Source organism: Perognathus longimembris, chromosome 17, assembly GCF_023159225.1.
Source record: "Perognathus longimembris pacificus isolate PPM17 chromosome 17, ASM2315922v1, whole genome shotgun sequence".
Classification (NCBI taxonomy): Eukaryota; Metazoa; Chordata; class Mammalia; order Rodentia; family Heteromyidae; genus Perognathus; species Perognathus longimembris.
The window spans coordinates 55,383,912-55,400,036 of record NC_063177.1 but is presented as its reverse complement, the minus strand read 5'-3'; the positions used below and the strand labels follow the sequence as shown (position 1 = coordinate 55,400,036).

The following is a 16,125-nucleotide window of genomic DNA, read 5'->3' as shown; positions in this document are numbered from 1 at the left end:
CCTACCTCGCGCCTCACGCGGAGTGGGGGTCCCGACGGCCCCGGCCTCCCCGGACGCTGGGCCCAGAGAGGCTGCCCTAGTCTAGGGGTGGGCGGGTCCCTCCTGGCGCGGGGGGCGTGGGGGGCCGGTGGGGCCCAGGTGCCTCTCCCACCCCGGGCCCTGCCCGCCTCCCTCTGGCCTTGGCTCTGCCTGCTTGGTGTGCGGCCAGCAGGGGCGGGGTGGGGGGGATGTGGGCAGGTTGGGGGGGACTGCTGCTCGGGGAATGCGGGCCCCCTTCCCGGCGCTGGGAGGGGGGGTGGTTCTCCTTCCTTGGAGGCCAGATCTCAGGGTTCGGACCTCCAGCGTGGCCCGTGGCGCAGCTGGCTCCACGGTCGACCCCAATGCCCCCCCAGACTCAGAGGGCCAAGTGGGGCGACCCGAGCCTAGAGGAGGTGTGGGGCAGCGCCCTCCGTGGCTCCTGGCCCCTCAGCGGCTCTCCGGGCGCCCCGATGGGGAGCTGGAGCGGCTCTGCCCCGCCCTGACCTGGGGACCAGCCACGGGCCTGACCCCCGCGGCCCCCCGCTGTCCAGGCAGGGCGTCGGGTGCCCCCACCGCGGCAAGGCCCGGGCCGGCCGGGGACGGAGGGGGTGGCCCGGCGGCCCCTCACACGCCCCCTCTTGCAGACGGCGCCCCCCTTGGTGAGCTGTCCTGGTCGTCCTCCCTGGCCGTGGTGGCCGTGTCCCTCTCGGGCCTCTTCGCGGTCATCGTCCTCATGCTGGCCTGCCTCTGCTGCAAGAAGGGCGGCATCGGCTTCAAGGTGAGGCGGGGGGGCAGGGCTGGGGCTGTCCCACCCGGGGGAGCGTCGTCCCCCCCAGCCTGGGGTGCTGCAGCCCCTCAGGGACCCCCCACCCGCAGCGGGTGCCCTCGGTGGGCCCACGGGCTCACGCCGTCCTCTCCTGGAGCCCGAGAGGCTGAGGACGGCCAGGCGGAGGAGGCATCGCGGGCTCCAGACGGCCGTGGGGGGCTCCGACTCCCCTCCGAGGCACACCCCCCCCGCGCATTGAGCCAGAGGGCCCCCAGCCTGCGGGCCCCGCCCGGTGCCCTCTGCCCCGCCTGGTGCCCCCTGCCAGCCCGGTGCCCCCTGCCAGCCCGGTGCCCCCTGCCAGCCCGGTGCCCTCTGCCCTGCCCAGTGCCCCCTGCCAGCCCGGTGCCCCCCGCCAGCCCGGTGCCCTCTGCCAGCCCGGTGCCCTCTGCCAGCCCGGTGCCCTCTGCCAGCCCGGTGCCCTCTGCCCCGCCTGGTGCCCCCTGCCAGCCCGGTGCCCTCTGCCAGCCCGGTGCCCCCCGCCAGCCCGGTGCCCTCTGCCCCGCCTGGTGCCCCCTGCCAGCCCGGTGCCCCCTGCCAGCCCGGTGCCCCCTGCCAGCCCGGTGCCCCCTGCCAGCCCGGTGCCCTCTGCCCCGCCCGGTGCCCCCTGCCAGCCCGGTGCCCCCTGCCAGCCCGGTGCCCTCTGCCCCGCCCGGTGCCCCCTGCCAGCCCGGTGCCCCCTGCCAGCCCGGTGCCCTCTGCCCCGCCTGGTGCCCCCTGCCAGCCCGGTGCCCCCTGCCAGCCCGGTGCCCCCTGCCAGCCCGGTGCCCCCCGCCAGCCCGGTGCCCTCTGCCAGCCCGGTGCCCTCTGCCAGCCCGGTGCCCTCTGCCAGCCCGGTGCCCTCTGCCCCGCCTGGTGCCCCCTGCCAGCCCGGTGCCCTCTGCCAGCCCGGTGCCCCCCGCCAGCCCGGTGCCCTCTGCCCCGCCTGGTGCCCCCTGCCAGCCCGGTGCCCTCTGTCATCCCGGTGCCCTCTGCCCTGCCCGGTGCCCCCTGCCAGCCCGGTGCCCTCTGTCAGCCCGGTGTCCCTCTGCCAGCCCGGTGCCCCCCGCCAGCCCGGTGCCCTCTGTCAGCCCGGTGCCCCCCGCCAGCCCGGTGCCCCCCGCCAGCCCGGTGCCCTCTGTCAGCCCGGTGCCCCCCGCCAGCCCGGTGCCCCCCGCCAGCCCGGTGCCCCCCGCCAGCCCGGTGCCCCCCGCCAGCCCGGTGCCCTCTGCAGCTGTAGCTGAGGCCCTGTGGCCCCGCGGCGTCCTTGCGAGGCTGAGCTTGAGACAGACCCCCTTCCGGGACGACGTCACGCGGCCTCCCCCGGGGCGCCCCCCACCCGTGAGCCGCTGCACGTCCCGTCGGCCGCGGGGCGAGGGGGAGGGGCGCAGCGTGGAGCCCCTCGCGGAGGCCGCGCGTGGGCCTGGGCCTGCTGGTCAGCACATTGCGGCCATGGTGCGCCCACGGGCAGCCCCGCCCCGCCCCGCCCGCCCGCCCCGCCCCGCGGAGCCCGGATTCGGCCTTGGGGGGGGGTGGAGCCTCCGTGGCTGGGTGCGGCGCCCCAGCTGTTTCCGTGGCACCCCCCGACGGAGTGGCCCGTACCCCCACCCGTGAGCCGCCGAGGGGCCGGGAGCCCCCACAGCCACAGGCGGGTAAGCAGCAGGGGCGTTGCCCTCGCCTGCCCCAAGCCGGGAGCTGCCGGCTCGCGGACTCTTCTAGAACCCTCCGAGGCGGGCGCGTCAGCCCGGGGAGCCGGGCGCAGACTGGCGGGGCCGCGGCTGTGGGGCGTGGTTCTGCCCGGCGCCCCCACCCGGGGACACCGCCCACAGCCACTGGCAGCTGCCCCCCCCCAGCCCTGGGGGGACCCTGGGAGCAGAGCCCCGAGGCCGCGGCGCGGGGGAGGGGCGGGAGCGCAGCCATGGTGGGGCAGCCCCCCCCCCCCCCGCCGAGAACAAGGCCCCCACACAGGGCCGCGGCCCCCCCTGCCCCTGCCCTCCTCGCCTCCGTGGGAACCTGGTGCCCGGAACATTCCAGCACCAGTGCCTCGGTGGGAGGGTCCCCGGCCTCCTGCCTGCAGGCCGGGAGCCCCGTGGGGAGCCCGTGGGGAGCCCGTGGGGAGCCCCGTGGGCAGGCCAGGCCGATGCTCACCCTGTGCTACCTGCTGGCCCGCTTGGCTGGCGGGACCCCGGGGCCCCTCTGGCCCACAGCGCAGGTAACCGCGGGAACCGGGGTGGCCTCGCGGGGGGTGGGGGCCTCTGCAGAGCCCCGGAGCGGGGGGGGGGGTGGCAGGCAGCCGTCAGGGTCCGAGGGCTGAGTGGGGGGCTGTGCCAGAAGCACCCACAGTGCTGCCTGGGGGCAGCTCAGCCCTGGTGCAGTCGGGACTGGACCCAGGAATCCCGCCAGCGCCCCCAGCCCCGTGTGCAGAGAGGACCGGGAGACCCCGACAAAGGGCGGGACCCAAGGGAGGCCCGGGCTGGAGTGGGCGCCAGGTGCCGGCCCCCAGTGCCTCAGTTTCCCCGCCTGGGCGGAGCGGCCTCGCGGTGGGCCATCACTCTCTGCCTCGCTTGCCCTTGCTTTAGACCACGGTGGGACTTGTGCAGACGCTGCGTGGAGAGGCGCTGTGGGAGGGGGGAGGGGGTGGGCGCGGGGTGGGGGAGGGGCGGGGAGGGAGGGAGGGAGGGACTCCCACAGATCCTGCAGCCTCAGAGCAGCAGCCTGGGGCGGGGACCCCGTGGGGGGGGGTTGGGAAGTGCAGGCGCCCCCCGAGGAGGCCCCCGAGGAGGGTCCAGGGCTGCGGCGCCAGCCCGGTGTGGGGGGGCCACAGGGGCGCGCGGGCCCCCGCGGAAGGGGCTAGAAGCGTCTGCGGCAGGGCCCTGCCCTCCGTTGGAAGGCCGCTGCAGGGGCTCGGAAGCGGGGTCCCCCAGCTCACGGCGTGTGCCCCCCCAGGAATTTGAGGATGCCGAGGGGGAGGAGTATGCGGCCGACCTCTCCGCCCCGGGCTCCCCGGCCACCGCGGCGCAGAACGGGCCCGACGTGTACGTCCTGCCGCTCACCGAGGTCTCCCTGCCCATGGCCAAGCAGCCGGGCCGCTCAGGTGAGGGGCGAGGGCGGGCGGGGGGCGGGGGGGGCGGACACACAGGGACACGGGTCCCGGGCTGGCCTGAGTCGGGGGGGGCCCCCTGGGCCCGGTTCAGAGGGCAGCAATGGGGGAGCGCCCGGTGCTCTGGCCCTGGCCCTGCCCGCCCGTCCCTGCCGCCTCTGGGACGCTCTCACCGGGACTCCTGTGGCCCTCCCCTCCCCCTCCCCTCCCCTCCCCCTCCCCTCCCCCTCCCCGTCCTGGGCTGTGGGCTCCACCGGGCCTGCCACGCAGGGCTGGCCACGCACCTGCACGCGGGCTGTGGGCTCGCATTGTGGATGGGGCCAGGGGCTTCGGGGGTGGGCTGAATCCCGCCCAGGCGGCCCTGGCTGGAGGCTGCGCGCTGGGTGTCCCCACAGACGGCCACCGCGGCAGCCGTGGTCACTGCACACTGCGTGTCCCCACAGACGGTCACATTGGCAGCTGTGGTCACTGCACACTGCGTGTCCCCACAGACGGCCACCGCGGCAGCCGTGGTCACTGCACACTGCGTGTCCCCACAGATGGTCACCACGGCGGCCGTGGTCACTGCACACTGCGTGTCCCCACAGACGGCCACCGCGGCAGCCGTGGTCACTGCACACTGCGTGTCCCCACAGACGGTCACCGCGGCAGCCGTGGTCACTGCACACTGCGTGTCCCCACAGACGGTCACCGCGGCAGCCGTGGTCACTGCACACTGCGTGTCCCCACAGACGGTCACATTGGCAGCTGTGGTCACTGCACACTGCGTGTCCCCACAGACGGTCACTGTGGGCAGCCGTGGTCACTGCACACTGCGTGTCCCCACAGACGGTCACATTGGCAGCCGTGGTCACTGCACACTGCGTGTCCCCACAGACAGTCACTGTGGGCAGCCGTGGTCACTGCACACTGCGTGTCCCCACAGACGGTCACTGTGGGCAGCTATGGTCACTGCACACTGCGTGTCCCCACAGACGGTCACTGCGGCAGCCGTGGTCACTGCACACTGCGTGTCCCCACAGACGGTCACATTGGCAGCTGTGGTCACTGCACACTGCGTGTCCCCACAGACGGCCACCGCGGCAGCCGTGGTCACTGCACACTGCGTGTCCCCACAGACGGCCACCGCGGCAGCCGTGGTCACTGCACACTGCGTGTCCCCACAGACGGCCACCGCGGCGGCCGTGGTCACTGCACACTGCGTGTCCCCACAGACGGCCACCGCGGCGGCCGTGGTCACTGCACACTGCGTGTCCCCACAGACGGCCACCGCGGCAGCCGTGGTCACTGCACACTGCGTGTCCCCACAGACGGTCACCGCGGCAGCCGTGGTCACTGCACACTGCGTGTCCCCACAGACGGTCACCGCGGCAGCCGTGGTCACTGCACACTGCGTGTCCCCACAGACGGTCACATTGGCAGCTGTGGTCACTGCACACTGCGTGTCCCCACAGACGGTCACTGTGGGCAGCCGTGGTCACTGCACACTGCGTGTCCCCACAGACGGTCACATTGGCAGCCGTGGTCACTGCACACTGCGTGTCCCCACAGACAGTCACTGTGGGCAGCCGTGGTCACTGCACACTGCGTGTCCCCACAGACGGTCACTGTGGGCAGCTATGGTCACTGCACACTGCGTGTCCCCACAGACGGTCACTGCGGCAGCCGTGGTCACTGCACACTGCGTGTCCCCACAGACGGTCACATTGGCAGCTTTGGTCACTGCACACTGCGTGTCCCCACAGACGGCCACCGCGGCAGCCGTGGTCACTGCACACTGCGTGTCCCCACAGACGGTCACCGCGGCAGCCGTGGTCACTGCGTGTCCCCACAGATGGTTACCGCGGCAGCCGTGGTCACTGCACACTGCGTCTCCCCACAGACGGTCACCGCGGCAGCCGTGGTCACTGCACACTGCGTGTCCCCACAGACGGTCACCGCGGCAGCCGTGGTCACTGCACACTGCCTGTCCCCAGACAGTCACATTGGCAGCCGTGGTCACTGCACACTGCGTGTCCCCACAGACAGTCACCACGGCGGCCGTGGTCACTGCACACTGCGTGTCCCCACAGACAGTCACCGCGGCAGCCGTGGTCACTGCACACTGCGTGTCCCCACAGACGGCCACCGCGGCGGCCGTGGTCCTCAGCCTCCAGGGCTGACGAGCGAGTGGCTGAGGCTGAGGACCCCACGTCCTCCCTGGGCGAGTTGAGTTGGGCGGTCCCTAAGCCCAGGCCGCCTCTGTGATGCTCAGTCCCCAGCGCCCGCGGCCAGCGCTGCCCCTGGCTGTCCCCCTCCCGGAGTTCCACTGGGGAAGGGAGCAGGCCAGAGCCCTGTGGCCCTGTGGCGCTCGGGTGGCCCAGGGCCCTCGGGGTGACGGCAGCAAGCCCCCCCCACGGCCACCTCACGTGGGCCTGGCCCCCCTGGCGGGCCCGGGGGAGCCCCGCTGCGGCCCGGCCCGGGCTCACACCGCAGCCAGCGTGCGGCAGCTTTGGTCCTCGGGCCCCAAGGCCTGCCGCCGCCCCGCACCGTGTGGGGGGGAGCAGGCGGGCTCCGGCGCACAGGGCCCCGGCCTTCCCCGTGCGGTGCGGTCGCCAAGCCTTGGGGTTCTACCCCCTCTGCTTCCCGGGCCCAGGGCCAGGGTTGTGCTTGAGCCTCCAGCCTTGGGACGCGGGGGCCGGGCAGGTCGGCAGAGCTGCGTTCCCCCCCCCCCCCCGTCTCCGCTTCCTTGGGAGCGCGCTGCGTCCCGGAGGAGATTCGGGTGATCTTGGGGTCCAGATAGAAGGCTGAGGATGGCTGGGTCGGCACCCCCGTGCCTGCATTGCAGACCAAGTCCTGCCTCCATGGCTGCCCTGGGACCACGGGCAGGGACCCCACCCCCCGAGGACAGTCGGTGTGTGGGGGGCGCCGGGCAGGGCCTCCAGAGGCCCCCCGAGGACAGCCGGTGTGGGGGGGGGGCGCAGGGCAGGCGCCCGGGAGCGCTGTGACTCCGGCCCGGCCCGCGGGCGGTGCCGCCTGGGCTCCGGTCAGTCCCGGGTTTCCGGGGTTGCCCGGCAGGCAGGCTCGGCCCTGCTCACCTCTGCATCTGGGCAGTTGGCGTGGGAGCAGAATTCGGGGAATCTGGCCGGGCATGGGGGTTCAGCGGCAGCGGCCCCCCCCCCGGCCCGCCCATGGTGACCTTCCTCCCACTGACCTCACCCAGCCTGGCGAGCGGGAGAATGGGCCCAGTGTGGACCGTGCAGGGCTGTGCCAAGCGGCCCCCAACAAAGGACCCTTTGGTGTGCCTGGGGCGGGGGTGGGGGGCGGCCCGAGCCCTCCCCAGGCCCTGCCCCAGCCTCCTGCCCCCGCCAGTCTGCCTGGTGCTGCCCGGGCCGCGGGGCCAGCTCCGTGCTCTGCTGCCTCAGGCGCCCCTTCCCCGGGGCCGAGATGCCGGGGGGGGGGGGGACAGCGGCTGTCCCCGAGGGGCCCCGGCCCCCCTGGGGGTGTGTGGAGCGGCGGCTGTCCCCGAGGGGCCCCGGCCCCCTGGGGAGTTCCTAGTCAGGGCTTCAGCCTCTGAGCTCTGGCCCCCCTCCCTGGCTGAAGCGGGGAGACCTGGGGTGGCTCCCCAGGGGGGCCTCGAGGGTCGGGAAGGGTGCTGAGACGCCGCCCGTTACAGTGCAGCTCCTCAAGTCCTCGGACCTGGGCCGGCACAGCCTGCTGTACCTGAAGGAGATCGGCCACGGCTGGTTCGGGAAGGTGAGCGGGCCCGGGGGCAGGGCCGGCAGGGGCCGCCGGCTTCTTCCCGAGCAGAGCAGCCCAGGAGGGAAGAGCCCCGCGGGCCGGGCTTTCCCTGACCCACGGGGGGCGGGGGGGGGTCTGCGCCCTTCTTTCCTCCCGGGGACAACCAGGGAAAGCCAGGGCAGCGAGGGCTTGGGGGGGAGGGGGAGGTGCCTTTCCAGCGGGGGGGGGGGTCCCTGAGCTGGGGGTGCGAGGGCCCCGGCAGAGGTGACGCCGGCCCCCACAGGTGTTCCTGGGGGAGGTGCACTCGGGCGTCCGCGGCTCCCAGGTGGTGGTGAAGGAGCTGAAGGCCAGCGCCAGCGTGCAGGAGCAGATGCAGTTCCTGGAGGAGGCCCAGCCCTACAGGTGGGGGGCGGCCGGGGCGGGCGGGGCCGGCGGGCCCGCGGGGGCCGCGTGCCCCGGTGACGCCCGCCCGCGGCCTTGCAGGGCTCTGCAGCACAGCCACCTGCTCGAGTGCCTGGCCCAGTGCGTGGAGGTGACGCCCTACCTCCTGGTCATGGAGTTCTGCCCGCTGGTGAGTGGCGCCCGCGCCCGGGGAGGCCCCGCCCCGCCGCCCGCTGGGAGGCCCCGCCCCGCCGCCCGCTGGGAGGCCCTGCCCTGCCGCCCCCCGCTGGGAGGCCCCGCCCCCCGCTGAGAGGCCCCGCCCCGCCGCGTGCTGGGAGGCCCCGCCCCGACCCCCCGCTGGGAGGCCCCGCCCTGCCGCCGCCCGCTGGGAGGCCCCGCCCCCCGCTGGGAGGCCCCGCCCCGCCGCGTGCTGGGAGGCCCCGCCCCGACCCCCCGCTGGGAGGCCCCGCCCTGCCGCCGCCCGCTGGGAGGCCCCGCCCCGCCGCCCGCTGGGAGGCCCCGCCCCGCCGCCCGCTGGGAGGCCCTGCCCTGCCGCCCCCCGCTGGGAGGCCCCGCCCCCCGCTGAGAGGCCCCGCCCCGCCGCGTGCTGGGAGGCCCCGCCCCGACCCCCCGCTGGGAGGCCCCGCCCTGCCGCCGCCCGCTGGGAGGCCCCGCCCCCCGCTGGGAGGCCCCGCCCTGCTGCCCGCTAGGAGGCTCCGCCCCGCCCCCCGCTGGAAGGCCCCACCCCGCCGCCCGCTGGGAGGCCCCGCCCTCCGCTGGGGAGGCCCCGCCCCGCCGCGTGCTGGGAGGCTCCGCCCCGTCCCCCGCTGGGGAGGCCCCGCCCCGCCGGCCGCCGGCCGGCCGGCCCAGCGGCGCCAGGGGCGGGCTGGGCAGCGGGGACCTCCAGGGCAGGGCAGGGGGCCCCCAGCCGGCGGGCGCCCACGCGCGCTTCCTCCCTCTCGGCAGGGGGACCTCAAGGGCTACCTGCGGAGCTGCCGGGGGACGGAGTCCATGGCGCCCGACCCCCTGACCTTACAGCGCATGGCGTGCGAGGTGGCCTCCGGCGTCCTGCACCTGCACCGCCACAGCTACGTGCACAGGTGAGGCCCCGCGCCCCCCGCGCCCCGCGGTCCCCCCACTCCCCCAGCCCTCCACGCTCATCCTGCGAGGGCTTCGCGAGTTCCGTCACGTGTGTTTGGGGAGCAGGGAGAAGGTGGGGGGTTGAAACCCGACGTAGAGGGCGGAATGAAGACCTGCGTGCCGTCCCCAGGGCCCCCGCCCCGCCCCGGAGTGTCTGCGGAGGGGGGTGCGCGGCTCTGGCCAGGCCAGCCAGCCTCCTGGGACCCGGGGGTGGGGGGGACGGGTAGAAGAAGTGGCGAGGACCAGCGGGCTGCCTGCCTGGACGTCGCTCGGGCCGTCCTCGCCAACAATATCCTGGTGCTGAGTGATGACTCAGCGACTCCAGCATCAGTGATTTTGTTGAGGAGGGCCGCTGCCAGCCTCCCGACCCGCCGCCCCGCGCCAGCGCCCCGCCCGGGCCCCACCGCGCGCCCCGGCGCCCGGCCACGGACCTCCCGGGGTACAGACCCGACCCGCACCCCCCCCCCGCCCTGGCCCCCAGGCCCGCCAGCGTGCACGCATGCCAACGCCGCGCCGCAGGGGTCCGGGCTGACCGGCACGTCCACCCTGCTCTCGGGGCCTCGGCTCCAGCTCTGGGTGGCAGGGCCGGCCAGGCCCTGGGACACAGGACACGGCTCAGTCCCCACCCCACCCCCCAGTTCCTGCCTCCCAGGGCGCGGGGGTCGTGAGGGTGGAGGGGAGGCCGCACAGACTGGCAGGACACGAGCTGCTGGCCTGGAGCTCCTCCCGGGCAGGTCAGCAGACGGAGAGCTGCCCCGGGAGGGCGGGAGGGGCGTGCGGCCTGGGCCGGCTGGGCAGGGCCTTTGCGGGGCCCTGGGCCCACCTGCACCCAGGATACCCTGGGCGACAAGCCATCGGGTGGTGGGCGAAGGCGTCGGAGGGCCGGCGCCCCCAGCTCACCCCCCCACCCCCCCTCGCAGTGACCTGGCCCTGCGGAGCTGCCTGCTGGCGGCCGACATGACGGTGAAGATCGGCGACTACGGCCTGTCCCACTGTAAATACAGGGTAAGTGGGGCCCGGGCGGCGCCGCGCCAGGTTCCCCCGACCCCCCCCCCCCCCCCGGGCGGGGCGGTGCTCAGCCGGCCCCTGCGCCCGCAGGAGGACTACTTCGTGACCGCGGACCAGCTCTGGGTGCCGCTGCGCTGGATCGCGCCCGAGCTGGTGGACGAGGTGCACGGCAACCTGCTGGTGGTGGACCAGACCAAGACCAGCAACGTGTGGTGAGTGCTGCAGGCCCCCCCCCCCCCGCCCCCGAGGACGGCCGCCGCCGCCCCTCAGCCTCCGCGCCCGCTCCCGGTCCCGCGGCCTCCGAGGCTCGCGGCCAGGCTCGCTTGCCGGCTGGGCGCTCGGGGCCCCTGGGCTTGGGGCCTGGCTGGTGGAGAAGCTGGCACGGATTGGAGCTGCCTCTCGGGGTCTGCGGGGCCCGGGGCGGCCGTGCCCGGCTGTGCTCAGGGCCGCTGTCCCCGCAGGTCCCTGGGCGTGACCCTCTGGGAGCTGTTCGAGCTGGGGGCGCAGCCCTATCCGCACCACTCGGACCGGCAGGTGCTGGCTTACGCCGTCCGCGAGCAGCAGCTCAAGCTGCCCAAGCCCCAGCTGCCCCTGGCGCTGTGTGACCGCTGGTGAGCACCGCGCCACCCCGGGCCGGGGCGGGACGGCTGCCCTGTGGGCGCGTGCGCCGGCCTGTGCCCCCCACCAGGCCGGCCCTGCCTCGCCCTGGGCCCCACCTGTTCGCAGCTGGGGGCTCCAAGAGAAAGACCCCCCCCACACCACCACTCCGCCCCCTCCAGCCCCCCTCCCCGGGAGAGTCCCTGCCCTCCCTGCTTGGCTCGGAGTCCAAGGCTGGTCGCTTTCCCTGGGGAAGGTCCTGGCCATCTTGCCTCTGGGTGTAGCCGGGCCACCGTGGGCCCTCTTCCACCGTGGGCCCCCCTCCACCGTGGCCCCCCCCCCACCGTGGGCCTCCCCGCAGGTACGAGGTGATGCAGTTCTGCTGGCTGCAGCCGGAGCAGCGGCCCACGGCGGAGGAGGTGCACCTCCTGCTGTCCTACCTGTGCGCCAAGGGCGCCACGGAGGCGGAGGAGGAGTTCGAGCAGCGCTGGCTGTCGCTGCGGCCGGGCGGCGGCCCCGCCCCCGGCCCCCCCGGCCCCGCCCCGGGCGCGGCCGAGCTCCCCGGCGCCTCGTCCTTCCCGCTGCTGGAGCAGTTCGCCGGCGACGGCTTCCACGCGGACGGGGACGACGTGCTGACGGTGACCGAGACCAGCCGGGGCCTCAACTTCGAGTACAAGTGGGAGGCCGGCCGCGGGGAGGGGCTCTCGCCGCCCTCGCCGCCCTCGCCGCCCGGCGGCCCGCGGGAGCTGTGCGCGCCGGGCGGCGGGGCCCCGCCGGGCGTGGTGCCCGTGCTCAGCGCCCACAGCCCGTCGCTGGGCAGCGAGTACTTCATCCGCCTGGAGGAGGCCGCCCCGGCCGCCGGCCACGACCCCGACTGCGCCGGCTGCGCCCCCCCCGACCCGGACGACGACTCGGACGGCAGCCCCGCCGCCTCGCGGGCCGCGGAGCCTCTGCTGGGCCGCGCGCTGCCCGCCCACCGCCGCCCGCCGGGCTCCCCGCGCCCGCCCTCCCCCCGAGCCCCCATGCTGGCGGAGTCCGGAGACGAGGACGACGACGCGGACTGGGGTGTGGCCTTCTGCCCGCCCTTCGAGGACCCGCTGGGCGCCTCGCCCTCGGGGAGCCCGGGGGCCCCACCCTCCCAGGACGAGGAGGAGCCGGGGGAGACTGAGTCACGGGGGGCTGCCCACTGCGGACACTGGAGCTCCAACACGTCGGCCAACAACAACAGCGGGAGCCGCGACCCCGAGTCCTGGGACCCCGGCTACGCGGGCAGCTTCACGGACAGCTACGTGGACGAGCCCCTCAGCCCAGCCCGGCCCCCCCCGGCCCCCCCCGAGGCAGGGCCCCCCCGGGACCCGGAGGCCCCGGGAGAGCCTCGGCCCAGGCCCCAGGCAGCCTGGCTCCCCTGGACGGGCGGGCGGGGCGGCCCTCGAGAGGAGCCCACGCCGGCCCAGGAGGCTCAGGACCCTGCGGGTCCCCAGCCGCCCCTCCCTTCCGTCCCTTCCCCCTCGCACGAGGGGGCCCCGCTGCCCGCAGAGGAGGCCAGCGCTCCCCGCGCCCTGCCCGCCTCGCCCACACCGGCCGCCCCCGCCCCCGCCGCGCCCCCCAGTGAGGAGGAAGCCGCCGCGGAGGGCACCTCAGGCGTGCTCACCGACGTGTCTGGGGATGGCCCACAGGCCGGGAAGCCAGACGCGGCGCCGCCCCCGTTGGGCTCGCTGCCGAAGCAGGCGGGGACCCCTGACTCCCTGGACTCCCCGGACACCCCGTCCGCAGCTAGCGACGGTGGGTGCGAGGTCTCGAGCCCCGCAGCCGCCGACGCCCCGGCCGCCGGGCAGCCCCGTGCGCTGGACAGCGGCTACGACACCGAGAACTACGAGTCCCCCGAGTTCGTGCTCAGGGACGCCCAGGAGCCCAGCGGGCCCGGGGGGTGTGGGGAGCCGGCCTCCGGCGGGGGGAGCCCGGGGCCGGAGACCAGACTCGCCGCCTCCCTGGGCGGCCTCGGCGAGAAGAACCCCTATCGAGACTCTGCCTACTTCTCGGACCTGGACGCCGAGTCGGAGCCCCCCCTGGACCCCGACAAGGGCGGTGGGGCCCCCGTCTCCCCGTGCGAGCCCGGCCTGAAGAGCCCCGCGCAGCCGTCAGCCCGGGCTCCTCCTGGGCCTGGGGCGCTGGACGCGGCCCCGGGCCCCGAGGAGCCGCCGTCGCCCCGCGGCCGCAGGTCAGCGCCTCCTGGGGCCCCAACCCCCGTCGAGGTGCGGCCCGCGCCCAGTCCCGGCCGCTCCAAGCTCTTCCTGCTGACCCCCGTCCCGCCGAGCGCAGATGGCGACGGCTTTGCGCGCCTGGGGCACCCGGGACCCCGGCTGGGACCGGCCCCGCTGGGGCGGACAGAGAGCCCCAGCTCCCTCAGAGCCCCGCTCTGCCTCGCCCTCCCCGGCCGCCCGAGGGCCTCGGAGGGCCAGCCGGAGGAGGAGGAGGAGGACAGCGACGACAGCGACGAGTCGGACGAGGAGCTCCGCTGCTACAGCGTCCAGGAGCCCAGCGAGGACAGCGAGGAGGAGTCGCCCGCGGTGCCCGTGGTGGTGGCCGAGAGCCAGAGCGCGCGCAACCTGCGCAGCCTGCTCAAGATGCCGGGCCTGCTGTCCCAGAGCTTCTGCGAGGACCTGGAGCGCAAGAAGAAGGCCGTCTCCTTCTTCGACGACGTCACCGTCTACCTCTTCGACCAGGTAGGCGCCGGCCGCGGGGGGGGGGCGGGGGGAGCCTGGGTGGGATGGGGTGCCTGAGACGGGGGACCCGGGGGGAGGGGGGCCGGGAGGGCGGGAGCCTGGGTGGGAACGGGGTGGCCGGGCGGGGGTGGGGTGGGGTGGGGCGGGCATCCCCGGGGGGAGGGGTCGGGGTCGGGGGCCGGGCGGGCGGCCGCGAGCCGCGCCTCCGGGCCGCCCCAGCCACCTGCCGCTCCGGCCTCTGCAGGAGAGCCCCACCCGCGAGCTCGGGGAGCCCTTCGCGGGCGCCAAGGAGCCGCCCCCCCTGTTCCCGGCGGGCGCGCCCGGCCGCCCGCCGCTCGCCGCCCGCACCCCCGACGGCTCCGCGGTGGAAGAGGGTGAGCAGGGGGCGGGGCCGTCCCTCCGCGTCCGCCTTGGCGTCACGGGAGCGGGCGGGGCCGTGGCGCCGCGGGGCGGGGCGGGGCGGGGCCCGCCAGTGACCGCGGACCGGGTTGCAGGTGGGCTGGAGTGGGACGACGACTTCCGGCTGCTGCGGCCCAAGGCGGCCCCGCCCCCGGACCCGGCCCCGCCCCCCGCGCCGGCCCCGCCCCCCGCGCCGGCCCCGCCCCTCTCGCGCTTCACCGTGTCTCCCTCGCCTGCGTCCCGGTTCTCCATCACGCACGTGTCCGACTCGGACGCCCAGCCCGCGGGAGGTGAGGCGGGGAGCCGGGGCTCTGCGAGGGGCGTTCTGGGAGGGTGCCGGTTCCGGGGGGCGCAGGGGCCGGCAGGGCTCGGGATCTGGGGACCGCTGGTCTCCACCCCCGGGGCAGGCTGGGGGGGAACTGCCCCAACCGGCCGCCGCCGCGCCCTCCAGGGTGTGCCCGCACCACCCACTGCTCGCCTCTGGCACCGCCCTGCCCCTGTCGAGTGGTAGGCCTGGGTCAGGATGACAGGGTGGGAGGCAGATCCATCACCTGCCTGGACGCGGGCCTCCGCCTCCACGCACACCTACACCTGGCCTCCCTCCTCCCTCCTCCCTCCGCAGGCCCCGTCACAGTTCCTGGGGGCGGCTGCATGGAGGCCTAAGACGGAGGGGGCGCCACCCGGCGGAAGCTGGCGTCCCGGGAGCCCCTGCTACCCTGTCTAGGCAGCAACCAGGACGGGGACCGGGGATGAGTGGGGGCCACAGGCCCAGTGGTGGCAGCAGGTCCCAGCGCCATCCTGGAGAAGCAGGTGGACCAAAGGCCAGTCTGCGGCACTGGCTGCCCCGGGACAGGAGGTGACCGGGACACTGGAGCTGTGTGCCAGCCCGATGAGGCCCGAGGGCCCCTGGGTGTCTCCATAGGTCTCCCGCCCGTGGGCGGCCCCCCACTTGCAGCTGCCCCTCTGCCATGGCAGCTGCTCTTGGGACCGGTCGGCCTCAGGCCCCGCCTGGTGGGTTCCGGCCCCGAGTCCACAGGCTCCTCGACCAGGTGAGGTATGGCGTCGGGCCTGCAAGTCCCTTCCCAGTCCCCTCACCCCTGCTGCCTGGGTCTGGGCTTAGTGCCAAGGGCAGGCTCCTGGGCTCCAGAGTCTCTGGTCCTGTCCCCTTCCCTCCCCCACGGAAGCCCCCCTGCCAGGGCCGCCCTCCCCCCCCCCCGCGGCAGCCCCAGCCCAGTGGGGGCTATTCTAGATGCGCCCTTGTTGGGGCAGTACCTGGCCCTGTGCCCTGGTGGCCAAGGAGGGTGGGGGTGACCCCCACAGTGTGGGGCTCCTGCCTGCTGGGAGGGCTTGGAGAGGGGGGGGCCCTCGGGGGAAGCACAGTGACTATTTTTGTAACTCGCCGGAGCAAATGGAAATGGGTTGACTGAGTCTAAGTTATTGTTGCCAAAGACATGTAAAGTTTATTGTCGCTGGGGGTGGGGCCTTGTTTCTGGTGTTTTTGGTTTTCTTATTGGTTTGAGGTTTAGGATGCTGGTGCAATGATTTTCTTGTTCCTTTTTTGTTTTTTAAGAGAAATCAAGCTAAGAAAACAACAGCCCTTATCCCGGCGTTTTCTTTCTGGGTCTCCAGCTAGTGCCCTGCGGTCAGGCGGGAAGTGGCCTTTCCTCCCGTCCTGCGAGGCCCACTGCCCGGGTGGGAAGGTCCCCCAACCCCTCGGTACCCCCAGAGCTGGTCCTGCCTAGGGCAGGCAAAGGGAGGGGACCCCAGAGCCTCCCTAGGGGGGCTGCCCTGCCCCCGGCCTTGCAGGGGCCCCTCTGCCCCTTGCGTAGTAGCAGCTGCGGAGTGGGCGGCAGGAGACTGGCCGTGTGGACTCCGCGCGGCCCGAGCGCCCTGCAGTGTCTGGGAGGAAGGAACTCTGCTCGGGGCTCTCCACGAGCGGGACGGCCACAGCGGATCGGGTCCCCGCGTCGTGCTGCACACACAGTCTGGGGCCCGTTCTGAAGTCTGCGTCCCGGCACGGGCCCCGCCTCTGCGTGGTGCAGGCCCCGCCTCTGGGGGCGCAGGCCCCGCCTCTGGGGGCGCAGGCCCGCCTCTGCGTGGTGCAGGCCCCGCCTCTGGGGGCGCAGGCCCCGCCTCTGGGGGCGCAGGCCCGCCTCTGCACGGCGCAGGCCCCGCCTCTGCACGACGCAGGCCCCGCCTCTGGGGGCGCAGGTCCCGCCTCTGCACGACGCAGGCCC

At 75.3% G+C, this 16,125-nt stretch overlaps 2 protein-coding genes across 2 annotated transcripts in view; one reads left to right on the top strand and one right to left on the bottom strand.

Annotated features, from left to right (window-relative positions):
- The first annotated feature begins 659 nt into the window (after positions 1 to 659).
- On the top strand, positions 660 to 14,820 carry Aatk (apoptosis associated tyrosine kinase). The gene is made up of 13 exons (XM_048366963.1): positions 660 to 796; positions 3,767 to 3,914; positions 7,576 to 7,655; positions 7,924 to 8,042; positions 8,124 to 8,211; positions 8,988 to 9,121; positions 10,082 to 10,166; positions 10,260 to 10,381; positions 10,631 to 10,780; positions 11,128 to 13,489; positions 13,734 to 13,863; positions 13,984 to 14,178; positions 14,511 to 14,820. Exons 1-13 carry the CDS (start codon positions 752 to 754, stop codon positions 14,549 to 14,551), a joined length of 3,699 nt encoding a protein of 1,232 aa, XP_048222920.1. The 5' UTR covers positions 660 to 751; the 3' UTR covers positions 14,552 to 14,820.
- Positions 11,147 to 16,125, bottom strand: part of Baiap2 (BAR/IMD domain containing adaptor protein 2) — a 69,663-nt gene continuing 64,684 nt past the window's right edge. The window contains exon 15 of the mRNA XM_048366954.1: positions 11,147 to 11,162. The gene's annotated coding sequence lies outside the window, so the exon portion shown is untranslated. The remainder of the gene's footprint in view (positions 11,163 to 16,125) is intronic.